This window comes from Amblyraja radiata, chromosome 1 (assembly GCF_010909765.2).
Source record: "Amblyraja radiata isolate CabotCenter1 chromosome 1, sAmbRad1.1.pri, whole genome shotgun sequence".
Lineage (NCBI taxonomy): Eukaryota > Metazoa > Chordata > Chondrichthyes > Rajiformes > Rajidae > Amblyraja > Amblyraja radiata.
In genome coordinates this window covers 4,673,762-4,690,444 of record NC_045956.1, presented here as the reverse complement: position 1 = coordinate 4,690,444, position 16,683 = coordinate 4,673,762, and the positions used below count along the sequence as shown (strand labels likewise).

Genomic DNA, 16,683 nt, shown 5'->3' with positions numbered 1-16,683 from the left:
GGGGTGGGACTGCTGATCGAGGGCGCCGATTGGACGAGAGAGACGTCAGTCAGCAGGCAATGGGGGCGGGACATGATCATTCGGCGCAGTGATTAGAGGAGGGAGGTGTCGGTTAGAGGCGGAAGTGGGGGGGGGGGTTGGGACTGAGGATAGAGCGTGGTGATTGGAGGAGGGAGACGTGGCACAGATCTGCGCCTCATCCGCAGCCAGGTTCGATCCCGTGCCCACTCGAGTGCCCCCCCCCCATGCCCGGGGGTGGCCAGACATGTCGGGAGCCAGACTGGAGCGGTGCCCCCAGGCCCACAGCCAGCGCAGAGAAGCAGCGCTAAACCGAGCTCAACTCTGCCTGTCCCGCCAGCTTAACCTACAGCCCTGCCTGGACTTGCGGGAAATATGACCCAGGTTTACAGCCAGCGCGGAGAAGCAGCGCTGGTGTCTCGTCAGTCCAGGCAGGGCTGTAGGTTAACCCAGCGAGACAGGCAGAGTTGAGCTGCATTTAGCGCTGGATTGATCCTCCGAAGCCTCTCGCGTGTGTGTGAGTGTGCGCATGCGCGCGCGGCTGCCAGGAAATTGTGTCCCCCCCTGTCCCCCCCATATTCTGATAGCGATTTCCGTGCCTGTTCCTGCGTATGATAGGTGAGCTCATCTGGAGAATGTAGATCCGGACGGGGCAGGCATCAAAGGTGACAAGTCAAAGAAGCAGGATATTTTCACTAGGATTCTGACCGGCCACTTAAAAGGAACAGGGATGATATAAGCAGAGCGTTGCCTTGATCATAGAACAATAGTTTGTTCATTATTTGTAGAAGACGCAGGCTTTATCAGCCAAATGGTCTTTTCACAATTTAGGACCTTTCAAGTGTTTCATGAGCAGTGATATCAGCTTGAAAGTCGCAGTGGAAAATAATATACAGCAAGGGAACCAAGTTGTACAGACATAACTCGGTTATTGTTTTAAAACCGTTCATTTTTCCTTATTTGCATTGCATTATTTCTAGCCGATTTCCTGTGGCTGAGCAAAGAGTAGTCAAAACAGATTAACTGGTTAGCTGTAGCTTTTGGGATTGATGTGCAGTTTTGGCTGATGTATTTGTCTGCATTGCAACAGTAAGTACACATCACAAATACTTAATTGGGGGTGAAGCACATTGAGACATTCTGGGGTCAGGAAGGCACCATATGGATCACTTTATTTTTTTATTTTTCATTACAAGAAAAGACGAGTTAGTGGAACTGTTATCATTGGAGCTAGAAAGGCCAAGAAAATCTAGTAGTTTTTAAAATTACAATGGGGTTTTTATTTCGACAAGAACAGCTAAGGACAATTTTCTCTGATTGGCCAATTTGTGGCAAGGGATGAATGTTGGTAGAGAGGTGTAAGAGAACATTTTGCACGAAACGTCCTCACACAGAAATTGTTGGAACATGGAATGATTTGCTGTAGGGGATATTTGAGGCGCACACTATTTATTCAACAAGATGCAGAGAACAATGACAAATGATTTCCGAAGGTTTGCATCTAGATGGTTGAGGTGTGGCCAAAAATGATGGGATGAAGAGATAGTTGTACTAAGGTTAAGGAAGTTGAGTAGGGAATTGCAAGCTGATGCATGTTGCCGATATCGGGAGAGGAAATAATTAAAAAGGGTTTAAAGCCAAGAAGGACAATCTTTAACACATTGGAAAACTGAAAGCCAAGGTGAGTTAATGAGGACAATAATACTGGATAATAGAATGCAGAAGTTGTATAAATTGAAGAATGGTGTCAAGGTGAATGACAGAGGTTGTGTCAGCCATGATCATATTGAATGGTGGTGCAGGCTCGAAGGACCGAATGTCCTACTCCTGCACCTATTTTCTATGTCTCTATATGGGATCTTTGCATGGTTGAAATAAGAGCAGAATACAATATTTTGCCCTCAATCAACAGCTTTCAGGGCATATTAATCATTATTTCCAGGATTTTGTAACGACAATGTAGGTACATGATTGTGGGTAGATGAATCTGATAATTCATGCGACATAATTCATACCCCCTGATTAATGCCTCAGCAATGTTCGGGGTTAGAATTTTTGTGAGGTTCTGAGTAGCCACAATTGCTATGGAGGTCAGGACTTTGAGATGTGAGGCTGCCTTCCTTGGTATGGTCAGGCTAGATAGTGCTGGAGGTTGTAAACAAATGTAATGATCAGTCAGCACCACTATTTTCCAACAGCTATTCGCCTCCCCTCATCGGGGTGGGAGATTGCAACCTTCAATGCAATCAACCCGACGTGCACAATCAAATGATCAAATAGAACACGTTGTCCAACAACATTAGCCATACGCAAGAAGCCTCCCCTCATCCATAAATACTGATGGAAACTTGCTAACATTGACATTTGCCTGACCACAGAACATTCAAGAGGGGAAAGGGATTGAGTGGTGATGGGCAAACAGGTCGGAATGGATGTGATGGGCCAAAGGGATAGATAGATAGATAGATAGATAGATAGATAGATATATAGATAGATAGACAGACAGACAGACAGACAGACAGACAGACAGACAGACAGACAGACAGACAGACAGACAGACAGATAGATAGATAGATAGATACTCGCTCGCTCGCTCGCTCGCTCGCTCGCTCGCTCGCTCGATCGCTCGCTCGCTCGCTCGCTCGCTCGCTCGCTCGCTCGCTCGCTCGCTCGCTCGCTCGCTCGCTCGCTCGCTCGCTCGCTCGCTAGCTCGCTCGCTCGCTCGCTCGCTCGCTCGCTCGCTCGCTCGCTCGCTCGCTCGCTCGCTCGCTCGCTCGCTCGCTCGCTCGCTCGCTCGCTCGCTCGCTCGCTCGCTCGCTCGCTCGCTCGCTCGCTCGCTCGCTCGCTCGCTCGCTCGCTCGCTCGCTCGCTCGCTCGCTCGCTCGCTCGCTCTCGCTCGCTCGCTCGCTCGCTCGCTCGCTCGCTCGCTCGCTCGCTCGCTCGCTCGCTCGCTCGCTCGCTCGCTCGCTCGCTCGCTCGCTCGCTCGCTCGCTCGCTCGCTCGCTCGCTCGCTCGCTCGCTCGCTCGCTCGCTCGCTCGCTCGCTCGCTCGCTCGCTCGCTCGCTCGCTCGCTCGCTCGCTCGCTCGCTCGCTCGCTCGCTCGCTCGCTCGCTCGCTCGCTCGCTCGCTCGCTCGCTCGCTCGCTCGCTCGCTCGCGCCTCGCTCGCTCGCTCGCTCGCTCGCTCGCTCGCTCGCTCGCTCGCTCGCTCGCTCGCTCGCTCGCTCGCTCGCTCGCTCGCTCGCTCGCTCGCTCGCTCGCTCGCTCGCTCGCTCGCTCGCTCGCTCGCTCGCTCGCTCGCTCGCTCGCTCGCTCGCTCGCTCGCTCGCTCGCTCGCTCGCTCGCTCGCTCGCTCGCTCGCTCGCTCGCTCGCTCGCTCGCTCGCTCGCTGCTCGCTCGCTCGCTCGCTCGCTCGCTCGCTCGCTCCTCGCTCGCTCGCTCGCTCGCTCGCTCGCTCGCTCGCTCGCTCGCTCGCTCGCTCGCTCGCTCGCTCGCTCGCTCGCTCGCTCGCTCGCATCGCTCGCTCGCTCGCTCGCTCGCTCGCTCGCTCGCTCGCTCGCTCGCTCGCTCGCTCGCTCGCTCGCTCGCTCGCTCGCTCGCTCGCTCGCTCGCTCGCTCGCTCGCTCGCTCGCTCGCTCGCTCGCTCGCTCGCTCGCTCGCTCGCTCGCTCGCTCGCTCGCTCGCTCGCTCGCTCGCTCGCTCTCGCTCGCTCGCTCGCTCGCTCGCTCGCTCGCTCGCTCGCTCGCTCGCTCGCTCGCTCGCTCGCTCGCTCGCTCGCTCGCTCGCTCGCTCGCTCGCTCGCTCGCTCGCTCGCTCGCTCGCTCGCTCGCTCGCTCGCTCGCTCGCTCGCTCGCTCGCTCGCTCGCTCGCTCGCTCGCTCGCTCGCTCGCTCGCTCGCTCGCTCGCTCGCTCGCTCGCTCGCTCGCTCGCTCGCTCGCTCGCTCGCTCGCTCGCTCGCTCGCTCGCTCGCTCGCTCGCTCGCTCGCCTCGCTCGCTCGCTCGCTCGCTCGCTCGCTCGCTCGCTCGCTCGCTCGCTCGCTCGCTCGCTCGCTCGCTCGCTCGCTCGCTCGCTCGCTCGCTCGCTCGCTCGCTCGCTCCTCGCTCGCTCGCTCGCTCGCCGTGCAACTCTATTACTACGACGGAGCCGGAACACAATGGTGAACTGCAATTCCTGTCTCCATCAGCTTAATGACCAATGAATCAAAAACGTTGAAAGCAGATGAATCAGTTATTTACAGTGTGTGACTTTTTTACAAGGATGTTGCCAGGACTCGGGGGCCTGAGTTACAGAGAGATGTTGGGCAGGCTAAGACTTTATTCCTTGGAGTGCAAGAGGCTGAGGGGTGATCCTGTATTGGTGTAGAAAAACCTGAGGGGAATAGAGAGGGTTAATCCACAGAGTCTTTTACCCAGACCATGGGAATCAAGAACCAGAGCACAGAGATTTAGAAACTTAGTCCCATTTCCACTGTGAGGCTTTCAACCAGGAAATAGTCACAATCACAATCCATTCTGGAAAAAGTTAATTTTCGGACAGATTGTGGACTACAATGATCAACTGTGAACAACTGAATTTCAACGCAAGATTGAGAACAAGCTCTTTAGTATTTCTAGAAATGAAAACAAGGACGAATAACATGAACTAACTCCTCTTACATTCGTTTCCCATCTTCCAATTTTCCGCCCCTCTCGATGTTAAGACTAATATTGAACGAGTAGCCAAAAGAAGAATCAAGGTAGCTTTAAGCAGTAATGGCCCTGTCCCACGGTACGAGTTCATTCCAAGAGCTCTCCCGAGTTTTAAATAAATCAAACTCGTGGTAAGCACGGAGAATGAACGTAGCGGGTACGTCGGAGCTCGGGAACTTCTCTTAGCGGCTCGTAACGCTAACGGCAGGCACTCGGGAAGACTCGCTAACGGCAGGTAAGCACAGGAAGACTCGTGAAGATTTTTCAACATGTTGTAAAATGTCCATGAGATCCCCGAGTACCGACGAGTGGCCATTACCGTTAATCTCCAAGTTCGAATCAGGGCAAACTCGGGAGAGCTCTTGGAATGAACTCGTACCGTGGGACAGGGCCACAAGTAGGTTGGCAGAGCGCAAAATTATTTTGGATAAAATATGGGAATAGTGCAATGGTTGCTTCAAAATATTGCATATACTCTAAGTTGATACTGTTGCCAATGGGAACCATGGTGATAAGTTCTATTTGGCTGTGGGTTCCAATATTAATCAACATAGCATCTTCTAAATGAGCAGCATTTGTCTCTGCTAGCTGGCACAACTGGGTAATTCTGTTATGAATGCAGTCCAGTCTCTTTTCTGCGAAAGAATCCGACTGTAATAGATGTTCCTGCAAATGACAGCGGGAGAAGTTGCGAAATCTCTGCCTTTCCAGACAGCCTCCTCAGACTGCTTGCTGTTACCACTATGAAACAGAGGAAGGAGGAGAGGTCTGTTAATGATCATACCAGTTCTCAGGCCCTGCAATAGATTAAAATATAAAGTATTCCAAAATCCTAAGGAAAATACTTGCATGCACTTTGAGCATATAAAAATGCTTTTAAAATACTTGTGCAACATTAAAAACCAAAAAGAAATCTTAGACTTTTCACGATATTTGAAATCCTGAAGAATAATATAACAATCACTGCGGTAAACTAGAACAATGTGTGCCTAGATTGTTGAAGCTACCTCGTGACCTTCTGCAGTGGAACACAATACCTGGGAAGTTGCGAATACTCCTGGCCTCTGCAACTCCATTCTGCCTGTGCGTGGGAAATGGTGAATGGCATCTAGAATGACATTTATCCCTGTCCCACCACCATTCACCATAAACACTCGTAATGAGTGTTCAATTATCTTTCTCCCATAAGACCAGAGGAAGTTTACCTTGGGATTTATGTTGATCCCTTTAGCTGCTCCCAAAATGTTAATGGCTGTGATTGGAGCAAGATTCAGGCTCACTTGTTAAATGTTCATCATCATTTTTCGGTCCAATAAATATGTTGGCATTCAGCAGCAAACTTCGCATTGGGGCTCATGGACTTGTATTTTTGCAGATCATCAGACCTAATTTAAAGTATTTGGCCTCAGAAATTAACTTCCATCTTAACTCGTAGTTATTTCAGAAATGAATAACATCATAAGAAAGCTTGAAGGGTTGACTTTGTCTGATGTAATGTGGGTGCAATTTTCTTAGTTTTTGTTTTAATAATGAAGTGGATTGATCCATGGGATGGCGGGACTGTCATATGAGGAAAGATTAAAAAGACTAGGCTTGTATCCTCTGCAGTTTAGAAGGATGAGGGGTGATCTTATAGAAACATATAAAAATTATAAAAGGACTGGACAAGCTAGATGCAGGAAAAATGTTTCCAATGTTGGGCGAGTCCAGAACCAGGGGCCACAGTCTTAGAATAAAGGGGAGGTCATTTAAGAGGGAGGTGAGAAAAAAATTTTCACCCAGAGAGTTGTGAATTTATGGAATTCCCTGCCACAGAGGGCAGTGGAGGCCAAATCACTGGATGGATTTAAGAGAGAGTTAGATAGAGCTCTAGGGGATAATGGAGTCAAGGGATATGGGGAGAAGGCAGGCACGGGTTATTGATAGGGGCTGATCAGCCATGATCACAATGAATGGCGGTGCTGGCTCGAAGGGCCGAATGACCTCCTCCTGCACCTATTTTCTATGTTTCTAAAAATCATAAAAAGCTTTTGAACAGACAAGTAATCCTTAATATATTATTGTAAAGGTTCATTTCCCCTACCATAAAGACATATGTGCACATATAAGACAGACTATTCAGGCAGAGTGTGAAAACAAACTATTTTGGCACATTTGGAAGGTACTTGTTACCATCTATGTTTACTGTTACCTTTGTCCTGCACACTCATCGCCTTCCCAGATCATTACGGATGGCTGAGATAAAGTGGATGTGGAGGGGATGTCTCCAGTAGTGGGAGAGTCCAGGACCAGAGGGCACACTCAGAATAAAAGGACATACCTTTAAAATGGAGGAGGAATTACTTTAGCCAGAGTGTGTTGAATCCGTGGAATTAATTGCCACAGACTGCTGTGGAGGCCACGTCATTGGGTATTTTTAAAGTGGAGGTGGATAGGTTCTTGATTAGTTATGCCCCTGTCCCACATAGGAAACCTGAACGGAAACCTCTGGCGACTTTGCGCCACACCCAAGGTTTCCGTGCGGTTCCCGGAGGTTGCAGGTGGTTGCAGGTGGAAGCAGGTAGGGAGACTGACAAAAACCTTCGGGAAACCTTGGGTGGGGCGCAAAGTCTCCAGAGGTTTCCGTTCAGGTTTCCTAAGTGGGACAGGGGCATAAAAGTCAAAGGTTATGTGGAGAAGGGAGGAGGATGGAGTTTAGAGGCAACCCTAGTTGAAGAGTGGAGCAGACTCGATGGGCCTACTTCTGCTTCCATGTCTCATGATGTTATGGTCATTAGGATGAAGCACCAGGATCAGCATTAAATGTTGAAGTGTGCAGGTCCTGCATTGATACACGCAGTTGTACACGATGCCCAAGGAGTATTAGTTTGGACCAATATTGCACATTAGCACATGTCATCCTGAATCTATTTGCATTTATTCCTCTGCTGACAGTCTGATAAGTGAATGCCACATTAATGTTTGAAGATATGCAACTGTTTACTTGCAGTAGCAATGTTACAAAATTTTGAGATGTAAAAAATCAAGTCTGTAATTTATCCCATCAGATAAAGCATAAAAAGAAGTTTAATTTGACACCTAATTCACTTTCATATCTCATGTATTTAAAAAGTTATGGCCATTTTCATACTTGGAAATTAGCATCTTGTTCCCTATTGATTTTCTATGCACGTAACAAAAAAGCTGTGATCGTAGACAGTCAAAAGCCCATAACTTTCTTAAAAATTAAGAGAACTGAATGAAATTTTTAGTTATCATAGATTGAACCATTCTGAAACAAATATAAAATAATCTTACTTGGATGACCTGAAATTAAAGCATATAATTAGTTAGTTACCCAAGTGTAGCTAATTTCAAACTTCAATTACTAGATCTAAACATCTATCCATTTCTTAATAAATGATTAACATTTTTAAATAGCCTAAGTGTGCAAATAATATTCATAAATAATTCACAATAAAACATGATTTTTAAATCTCATTTACATTAATTTATAGGCCAAATGGAAGGAATTTAGTGTTCAATTGCTGTAAATTAAAGTCCATTTTAAATCAGCTTTCTAGTGGGATCCTGTGAACGCGCTGGTTTAGAACGTTCACATTGCGGTAGATTTGTGCCCTCAAATGCCCAGAAAAATACTGCGGGATATAATGGGGCCAAAATGAGCTACTCGCAATATTAAACTTTGTATAAAGGGATCTTAAGAAGCCCTTTTTAATGTAAAAATAAGCTACATACCTTCTGTTATTTGCTCTATGGGACCCTGACAGCTGCTGGTGGTCGCGGGTTTAGAGATTGATTTTTAAACTACTATAACTATTATACGAGGCCTTTAAAACTAATAATAGCTTTTGCGACGGGGTCTTCCAGCGATTTTTCGTTAATAATTAACAAGGCTGAACATCTTCGATTTGAACAGCCTAGAGAAAATCGCGTTTTAAACCCGCCCCCCTCTAAACGGCGCCAAAATCGCGCACACCCGCAGCGACAGATTTTCAGCGACGCTTCAGGTAGGCTTTGCAACATACCTACTTGCAGCAACAATTTTAGAAAATTGAGTTAGTTTATTAATACCAACAAAATGATCGCACCCTAACATAAAATGACCATGTGCGTTATCTCTCATTTGTGGAGCAAACAAAGTAAGCCCTGCAGATTGATTCCTGCAAAAAGTGTTGGATATATCGAGCAAGATTCATTTTGCAGCTGTTGCTCTTGCTTCACAATCCTCCACACAAAATGTAAAAAGAAAAGCAGGATCGGAATTCGGAAACAAAGGTAGACATGCTAGCGATGCACATTACATCAATTTGCAGAGAGGAAACAAAATGTGTAGAAAGGAACTGCAGATGCTGGCTATATACTGAAGATAGGTACAAAGTGCTAGAGTATCTCAGCGGGCCAGGCAGCATTTCTGGAGAAAATGGATGGGTGACATTTCGGGGTCGGGGGCCTTCTTCAGACTGAAAGTAGAGGGGAGGGAACTGGAGGTAAGAAAAGGCCAGAACAAAGCAGGACCGGCAACAGATGACCAAAGGAAGGGTGGAGCCATTATTATGCTCTGTATTATATGCTCCTGCTTTATTGGCAGGAGTTGCTGTCTGATCCACTGAGTTACTCTAGCACTTTGTGTCTATCTTGAAGAGAGGAAAATATGTTGCAATTGGGCAAGCTTTGTTTGAGCTGGAAACTGAGGAATAAGATCTTTTGATGGGCTGAACAATCATAAAGTGGCTTTGGAAGTGGGGAACGCATGTGTTGTGATATACAGGGCAAGCCAACTACAGAGCTGGTTGAGAAGTAGACCACAATGTCTTTTTCTACCCATCATTGGAGGTCAAAATGGAAAGTGATAAAAAATAAACTGATTGATACATTTTTACAAACACTCAAAATGTAACCGTGAAAAGATTCCGAAAGACAAAAAGTGAAAATCATTCCATAATGGAAGGAAATGAAGTGGAAAGTGGATGGGGAGAAATAAGCAGAGAAATGGGGAAGTCAGTTAATTTGCAAGGTGAGAGTTCAAAGCAGAGACTTGCAGAGGTTTGTAGGAATCTTTCTGTTCAGTAGTATTTCTCTCCTTAATTTGTGCTTTGATCTTTCATGTCAACATACAAATTGTTCCCTTTAAATGAATCCATTATTTCATTTATAAGTTATAAGACATTCAATAGCATTATTCTTGGCATCTTTCCAACAGCTGTTTTTGTTTTATTTTAAAATATAAAGTTTCTGTGTCTTACTGCATGATGTTAAATAGTACAAGTTGCCAGGTATTTATTTTTTTTGTAAATGACTCTTTTCGCTTTGGGACTATAGTGTAGCCACTGGAATAGGCCTCCGGGATGTGATTAGGGACTGAATGCATTATTAATATGTTCGTTTCAGCATTTACTGTTACATGTAACGTTATTCATCTATGATGATCACAGATGTACAAGGAAGATGGATTTGGACTAATAATACCGAGTAAATGGGTTTCTAAACGATATGATTTTTTTCTAATGTAGGTTTTTCAATTGTGAGGCACATGTTATTCTGTCTTTGCAAAATTCCCAGTGCTACCTAATGCTTTATCCATCAATGAAACATATACTAATTTAAATTTGTTATTATTTGGTGTGGGTAAAGATCATGTTTGTGGCTTAAGTTCGCCATTCATGATCATTTAAAGGGTACATGACATTACATGGTTAAATATAAGGTAGACAAAAATGCTGGAGAAACTCAGCGGGTGAGGCAGCATCTATGGAGCGAAGGAATAGGCGACGTTTCGGGTCGAGACCCTTCTTCAGACTAATCCGAAACGAAACGTCGAAAGGTCTCGACCTGAAACGTCGCCTATTCCTTCGCTCCATAGATGCTGCCTCACCCGCTGAGTTTCTCCAGCATTTTTGTCTACCTTCGATTTATTCAGCATCTGCAGTTCTTTCTTAAACAGGGTTAAATATAGATTTTTGCCGTGCAAACCTCGCAGGGTATGTTTGTGTGAAAATCTGTTTCTTTTTCTTCCAGATTTTGATGGGTGCATCTCGTATGTGACTTACAATGGTGAAACATTGCCCTTCACTGGGCAGCACAAGGATGTTACAATTACAAAAAGTGATTCATCTGTTAAGATAGGATGCAGAGGCCCCAACATATGTGCCAGCAATCCATGTTCGAGTGGATTAATGTGTGTGAACCAGTGGTATTCATACAATTGTGTCCTTCCGGGAGAGTGTGCTTCTAATCCTTGTCAGAACGGAGGGAGTTGTGAGCCTCTACCAAAGTCTGGATTCACCTGCACTTGTCCGGAACTCTACATTGGGAAAACGTGTGAGACTGTGGCGGTATGTGTCAATGTCCACTGTCCTCAGGGAACCGTGTGTAAAGCTGGAGTGGATAATGCATACACCTGCAGTCCAAAGCTACAAAGCGAGGAGCTCTCTTTGCCACTTTGGGCTGTGCCGGCGATCGTGGGCAGCTGTGCCACCTTCCTTGCGCTGGTGGTCCTCGGCCTCATCGTCTGCAACCAGTGCAGAGGTCGGAAGGCAAAAGTGCAAAAAGACGAGAATGCAAAGAAGAAGGAAAAGAAGAAGAAAGGGAGCGCGAATGAGGGGTTTGATGATCCAGATAACCTACCGCCGTACGATGAAGAGCTGAGTGTCAGAAAGCAGCCTGAGGGAGTTCCAAAGCCTGATATCATCGAAAGGGAAAACCCTTACTTGATCTTCGACGAGACGGATATTCAACATGCAGCAGACACATTGCCAAGTGGGCAACCCTGTATGGGACCTGAAACGGAACTTGAGCATTATGACATAGAAAATGCCAGCAGCATTGCCCCTTCAGACGCAGACATTATACAGCACTATAAGCATTTTCGTAGTCACACCCCGAAATTTTCCATCCAAAGACACAGTCCACTGGGATTTGCCCGACAGTCTCCTCTCCCACTTGGAGCTAGCAGCTTAAGCTTTCAGCCGTCTTATGGTCAAGGATTGAGATCAACCCCACTGAGTCATAATACCTGCCAGAATCCTAATGCACTCTCTCGGCAAAGTCCTGCTCCATTCTCAAAGCCAGGAACTTTCTACCGCAATAGTCCGGCAAAGGATTTGCACCTGGCAAGGAGAGAAGGGAGCCCCATTGATATACATTCGGATGTTTGCCAGCCTGGCATCTTTAATTATGCCTCAAGACTTGGAAGAAGGAGCAAAAGCCCTCAGACCATGACAGGTCACAGTCACGCCTCCAGGCCTGGTAGCCGCCTTAAACAGCCGATTGAGCAAATCCCTCTAGAGAACACAGCTCCAGTGGGATTGTCCATAGAGGAGGTGGAAAGACTCAACACCCATCGGCCGCGGAATCCAAGTATCTGTAGTGCAGATCATGGACGATCGTCATCGGATGATGACTGTAGAAGACCTCTTTCTAGAATGAGGAACCCAGCCGACGGTACACCCGCACCAGAATCATCTTCAGACAGTGATTCACACGAATCTTTCACCTGCTCCGAGTTTGAGTATGACAGAGACAAACCGGCCGTGTACACCTCGCGCATGCCCAAATTGTCTCAAGTCAATGAATCGGATGCAGACGATGAAGGCAATTACTGTGGCAAACTAAAACCACGAAGATATCACGGCCGCAGAGCTGAAGGAAGCCCCGCAGTCCCACAGGGAAGCCATGAAGATTACAAAACACAACCCAAGCCTGGAGCACATGGAGCTGCGCCGGGCGCTTTCAATTGGGACAATCTATTAAATTGGGGTCCTGGTTTTGGGAATTATGTGGATGTTTTTAAAGATCTTGCGTCACTTCCAGAAAAGGCAACAGTACAGGCAAAAGAAGAAGCGTTAAACAACGTTGCACAAAGTGCAGCGACATCTAATGATGCAGAAGCAGAAGAATATGTATAGGTATAATTTATATAGACTGTTCCATTTTTCAGCATAAAAAGCTGCAAGACAGTTACAAGCCGTTTAATGGATTATTTTCAAAATTATCTTGCTCGTGGAAACCATTGCCAGATTCTGCAGTCCGTACATTTCAGCTCATGAAGAATTTTGCCCTCAAATGATGGTTGTCTTTCAGGGTGCCCATAAAAGAACTATTGCATAAAAGCACATAAGGATTGGAGTGATGTTTGCGTTCTTCAATGGTGGAATATTTTTCCTGACTTTTCTTTTCAGAACTAGAAACACATGTGTGTGAGCACAGTGTGTTTCTTATTCAGCCGCTGGCACTAAAGCAGTACACACGTTGGCCACCACTTTAAACGGTTGTGCCAATACTGGAACATACTTGGGTGTAGATTTCCCATTCTCCTCTTCTCAGCCTTTGCTATAAGCAGATCTGCTTTTTCAACAAAGGTGCAACTTATTTTTGTCATAAGTGTTTGTATCTGCACTATGGGAATGGTTCGGTCTTGCTTTTGGAGAGCAATTAGTTCTAATACAATATCATTGGGAAGTATTGTCATTACTTGCTTGAGAATCTGTGCGTTGGCTTTCACTGTTTAACATGGAGTCAATATGAGGGAAAATTAAAAAAATTAATATCTGGACTAGTTTGCCATAGAGCTAACCTTGGAATTCTGGGGTGTACTTTAAAATCCTTTCTGCCCAATTTCCATGAATCTTACTTTTATACCAGTGTAGTACCTTTAAGAAGACAGCTCTGTTTGTTACTGAAGATATTTTCATATGAAATTTTTGAAAACAGTTTTTTTCATGTTTCTTACTTTCAGGGAAAGTAAGATTAAGTACTTTTTACATTTGTTACTTATGTAACATCAGTATTTTTTTCATTTTTGATATAAGTGTAACATACTGTATCCTTTGTATACATAAATGCCAAATATAGAAATAAACTATTTATTTACAAAAGCTGTTTCAGTTATTCTACGATAAAGCATCGGCCTAATGCCCCTGTCCCACTTAGGAAACCTGAACGGAAACCTCTGGAGATTTTGCGCCCCACCCAAGGTTTCCGTGTGGTTCCTGGAGGTTGCAGGTGGTTGCCGGAGGTTGCAGGTAGTGGAAGCAGGTAGGGAGGCTGACCAAAACCTCCGGGAACCGCACGGAAATCTTGGGTGGGGCACAAAGTCTCCAGAGGTTTCCATTCAGGTTTCCTAAGTGGGACAGGGGCATAAGCTTCTTTTCAGTAAGATCCCACCTTGATTCATAAATATGTTTCCTCCATTGTCATTAACTAGAAATTTGGGGACTTGGTACTGGGTTTTCACCTCTGCACTCCATGTGTTGGCCAAATTGGACACTAGCTATGGAGCCTAAAGTGGACTCAGTTTGGATATTTACAACCTGTATAGGAGATAAAACTGCCCAGAATTTGACAGTAATTGGCAATAATCTAATAATCTCAGTTGACGTCACGATAGTTGTTAATAGAAGAGCCTCTGTTGCACCATCGGATATTCTTCTGAAGGTGGCCAAAGTTAATTGTTAAAGGATTTGTATTGCAGAAAAGAGTCAAGTGACTTGCTCAGAGGACGTCAAGAAAAGCTTGGGAGTAGAGATGAGTTTTAAGTCTCGACTTCTTTAAGAAGTCGATGGAGGGGGCAGTTCTGATGGGAAGAGGATCTGCCATGTTAGTTGATCCACAGTTCATCCACAATTTGGATTATCATTGATATCAGCTATCAGATGTTGGTCCTATCAAAATGTTGCACTGAAAGCAGCATTAAATACAATCCTGGTTAGTAGTGGTCCTAATTCTGCCTGCCTCCTGCTGCATTCAACCAGGTTATGGTGAACAGTGGGTCAGCATAGGTGATATTTAGAAAGGACATTTGCACAAATAGAAATAGAAAATACCAATCTTTTAATTCTGTTTATCATAAACTGCATCAAAATTGATGGGTTTTAGAAAATTGCAAACTAATGTCCCTGTCCCACTTAGGAAACCTGAACGGAAACCTCTGGAGACTTTGCCGCACCACCCAAGGTTTCCGTGCGGTTCCCGGAGGTTGCAGGTGGTTGCCGGAGGTTGCAGGTAGTGGAAGCAGGTAGCAGGAGACTGACAAAAACCTCCGGGAACCGCACGGAAACCTTGGGCGGGGCGCAAAGTCTCCAGAGGTTTCCGTTCAGGTTTCCTAAGTGGGACAGGGGCATAAGGTTACAAATACTGTATATTTTTTACAAATGAGCGGTGTTTTCCTGATAAACTTGGAAAATGCTAAGACGTGTCCCACTGCACCAGTTAAAAGATTCTTTAATCCTTGTACTGAATCTCTCCCCACCAAAGCTGGCAAAACTATTAACATATATGCGGTTTGACCACAAATTGTAATCTTAAACTCAATGCACTGTTTGTGCCCCTGCTGGGTTGTGGTTAAACATTATGTCCTTTGGCACCTACCCACATGATGCATTGCTGGCATTAAAAAGGAGAAAAGTTCTTCATTAGTTGGATCAGTATGTTAGCGTCAACATATGCCAAAGATCCAAAATACTGTGTAAAATACAATTGCTCACTTTCACAACAGCTGCACGCAATGAAAATAAAGAAATCTGCAGAGGCTGGAAAACTGAAATTTAAAATATAATGTTGGAAAAAATTCAATAGGTCAGACAGCATCTAAGACGAGAGAAACATTTTTTTATTTCCATAAATATTACATAAAATGTAATGCTTTCTGAATGTGGCAGTGCAGGCCATCCTAAGGCTATGCACAGGATCTGTTTTACAAATATCCATAAGTAGGTTTTGTCCATAAGCCAAAAAATACAGAAAAATTACTCAATGGTAGCCATTACTCTGCAGTATTAGAAAAAAATGAAAGAACAAATACTAGAAGTGGAGAGAGAGGGAGAGGAAATTACTTCTGCCATTCGTAAAAACAAATGCATGTGCATACATCAGGTTTTTGAATTCAATAAAATATAGGAGCTCGTCATATGTACCTGTGTCCATAAATTGGATATTCACATTCTGGGTACAGCCTATATAATCAATTGGTACACAAAAATAGATAATAGACAATAGGTGCAGGAATTGGCCATTTAGCCCTTCGAGCCAGCACCGCCATTCAATGTCATCATGGCTGATCAGTACCCCGTTCCTGCCTTCTCCCCATATCCCCTGCCTCTTGCGTGTCCAAGCCCTTAACAATCTTATATGTTTCAATGAGTTTCCTCTCATCCTTCTAAACTCCAGTACAAGCCCAACTGTTCCATTCTCTCAGCACATGACAGTCCAGCCATCCCGGGAATTAACCTTGTAAACCATGCTGCACTCCCTCAATAGCAAGAATGTCCTTCCTCAAATTAGGGGACCAAAACTGCACACAATACTCCAGGTGTGGTGTCACTAGGGCTCTGTACAACTACAGAAGGACCTCTGCTCCTATATTCGATTCCTCTTGTTATAAAGGCCAACATGCCATTCGCTTTCTTCACTGCCTGCCGTACCTGCATGCTTACTTTCATAGACTGATGTACAAGGACCCCCAGATCCCATTGTATTTCCCCTTTTCCCAACGATGCCATTTAGATAGTTATCTGCCTTCCTGTTTTTGCTACTAAAGTGGATAACCTCACATTTATCCGCATTAAACTTAATCTGCCATGCATCTGCCCACTCACCCAACCTGTCCAAGTCACCCTGCATTCTCACAGCATCCTCCTCACAGTTCACACTGCCACCCAGCTTTGTGTCATCTGCAAATCTGCTAATGTTACTTTGAGATTTCATGTACAATTCAGATAATTGCATTATAAACAAACTACCCGAAGAATCCAACCAATGGGCATTAGTGGACAGACACTGGCATTGGTGGAAGCTTTGCGATGCAGGACATGGAGGTTTTCATGGACCATCTAATCAAAGCACAGATCCAACAACTGAAGAGGGCCTTTATAGGGGTCGTGCATCAAGGATGAAATATTATACTTTAACTCCTCCTTTACTAGGGGACTAAAGCCTGGCTTCTATCGAAAATGTAAGTGGATAGCAACAGATTTATCAAC

At 45.4% G+C, this 16,683-nt stretch overlaps 1 protein-coding gene across 1 annotated transcript in view; it reads left to right on the top strand.

Moving 5' to 3' along the window:
* fat4 (FAT atypical cadherin 4) overlaps positions 1–13,360 on the top strand; it is a 368,131-nt gene extending 354,771 nt beyond the window's left edge. Inside the window, 1 exon segment of the mRNA XM_033015309.1 lies at positions 10,724–13,360. Coding sequence (XP_032871200.1) covers positions 10,724–12,612 — 1,889 coding nt within the window. The 3' untranslated portion in view covers positions 12,613–13,360.
* Positions 13,361–16,683: the final 3,323 nt, after the last annotated feature.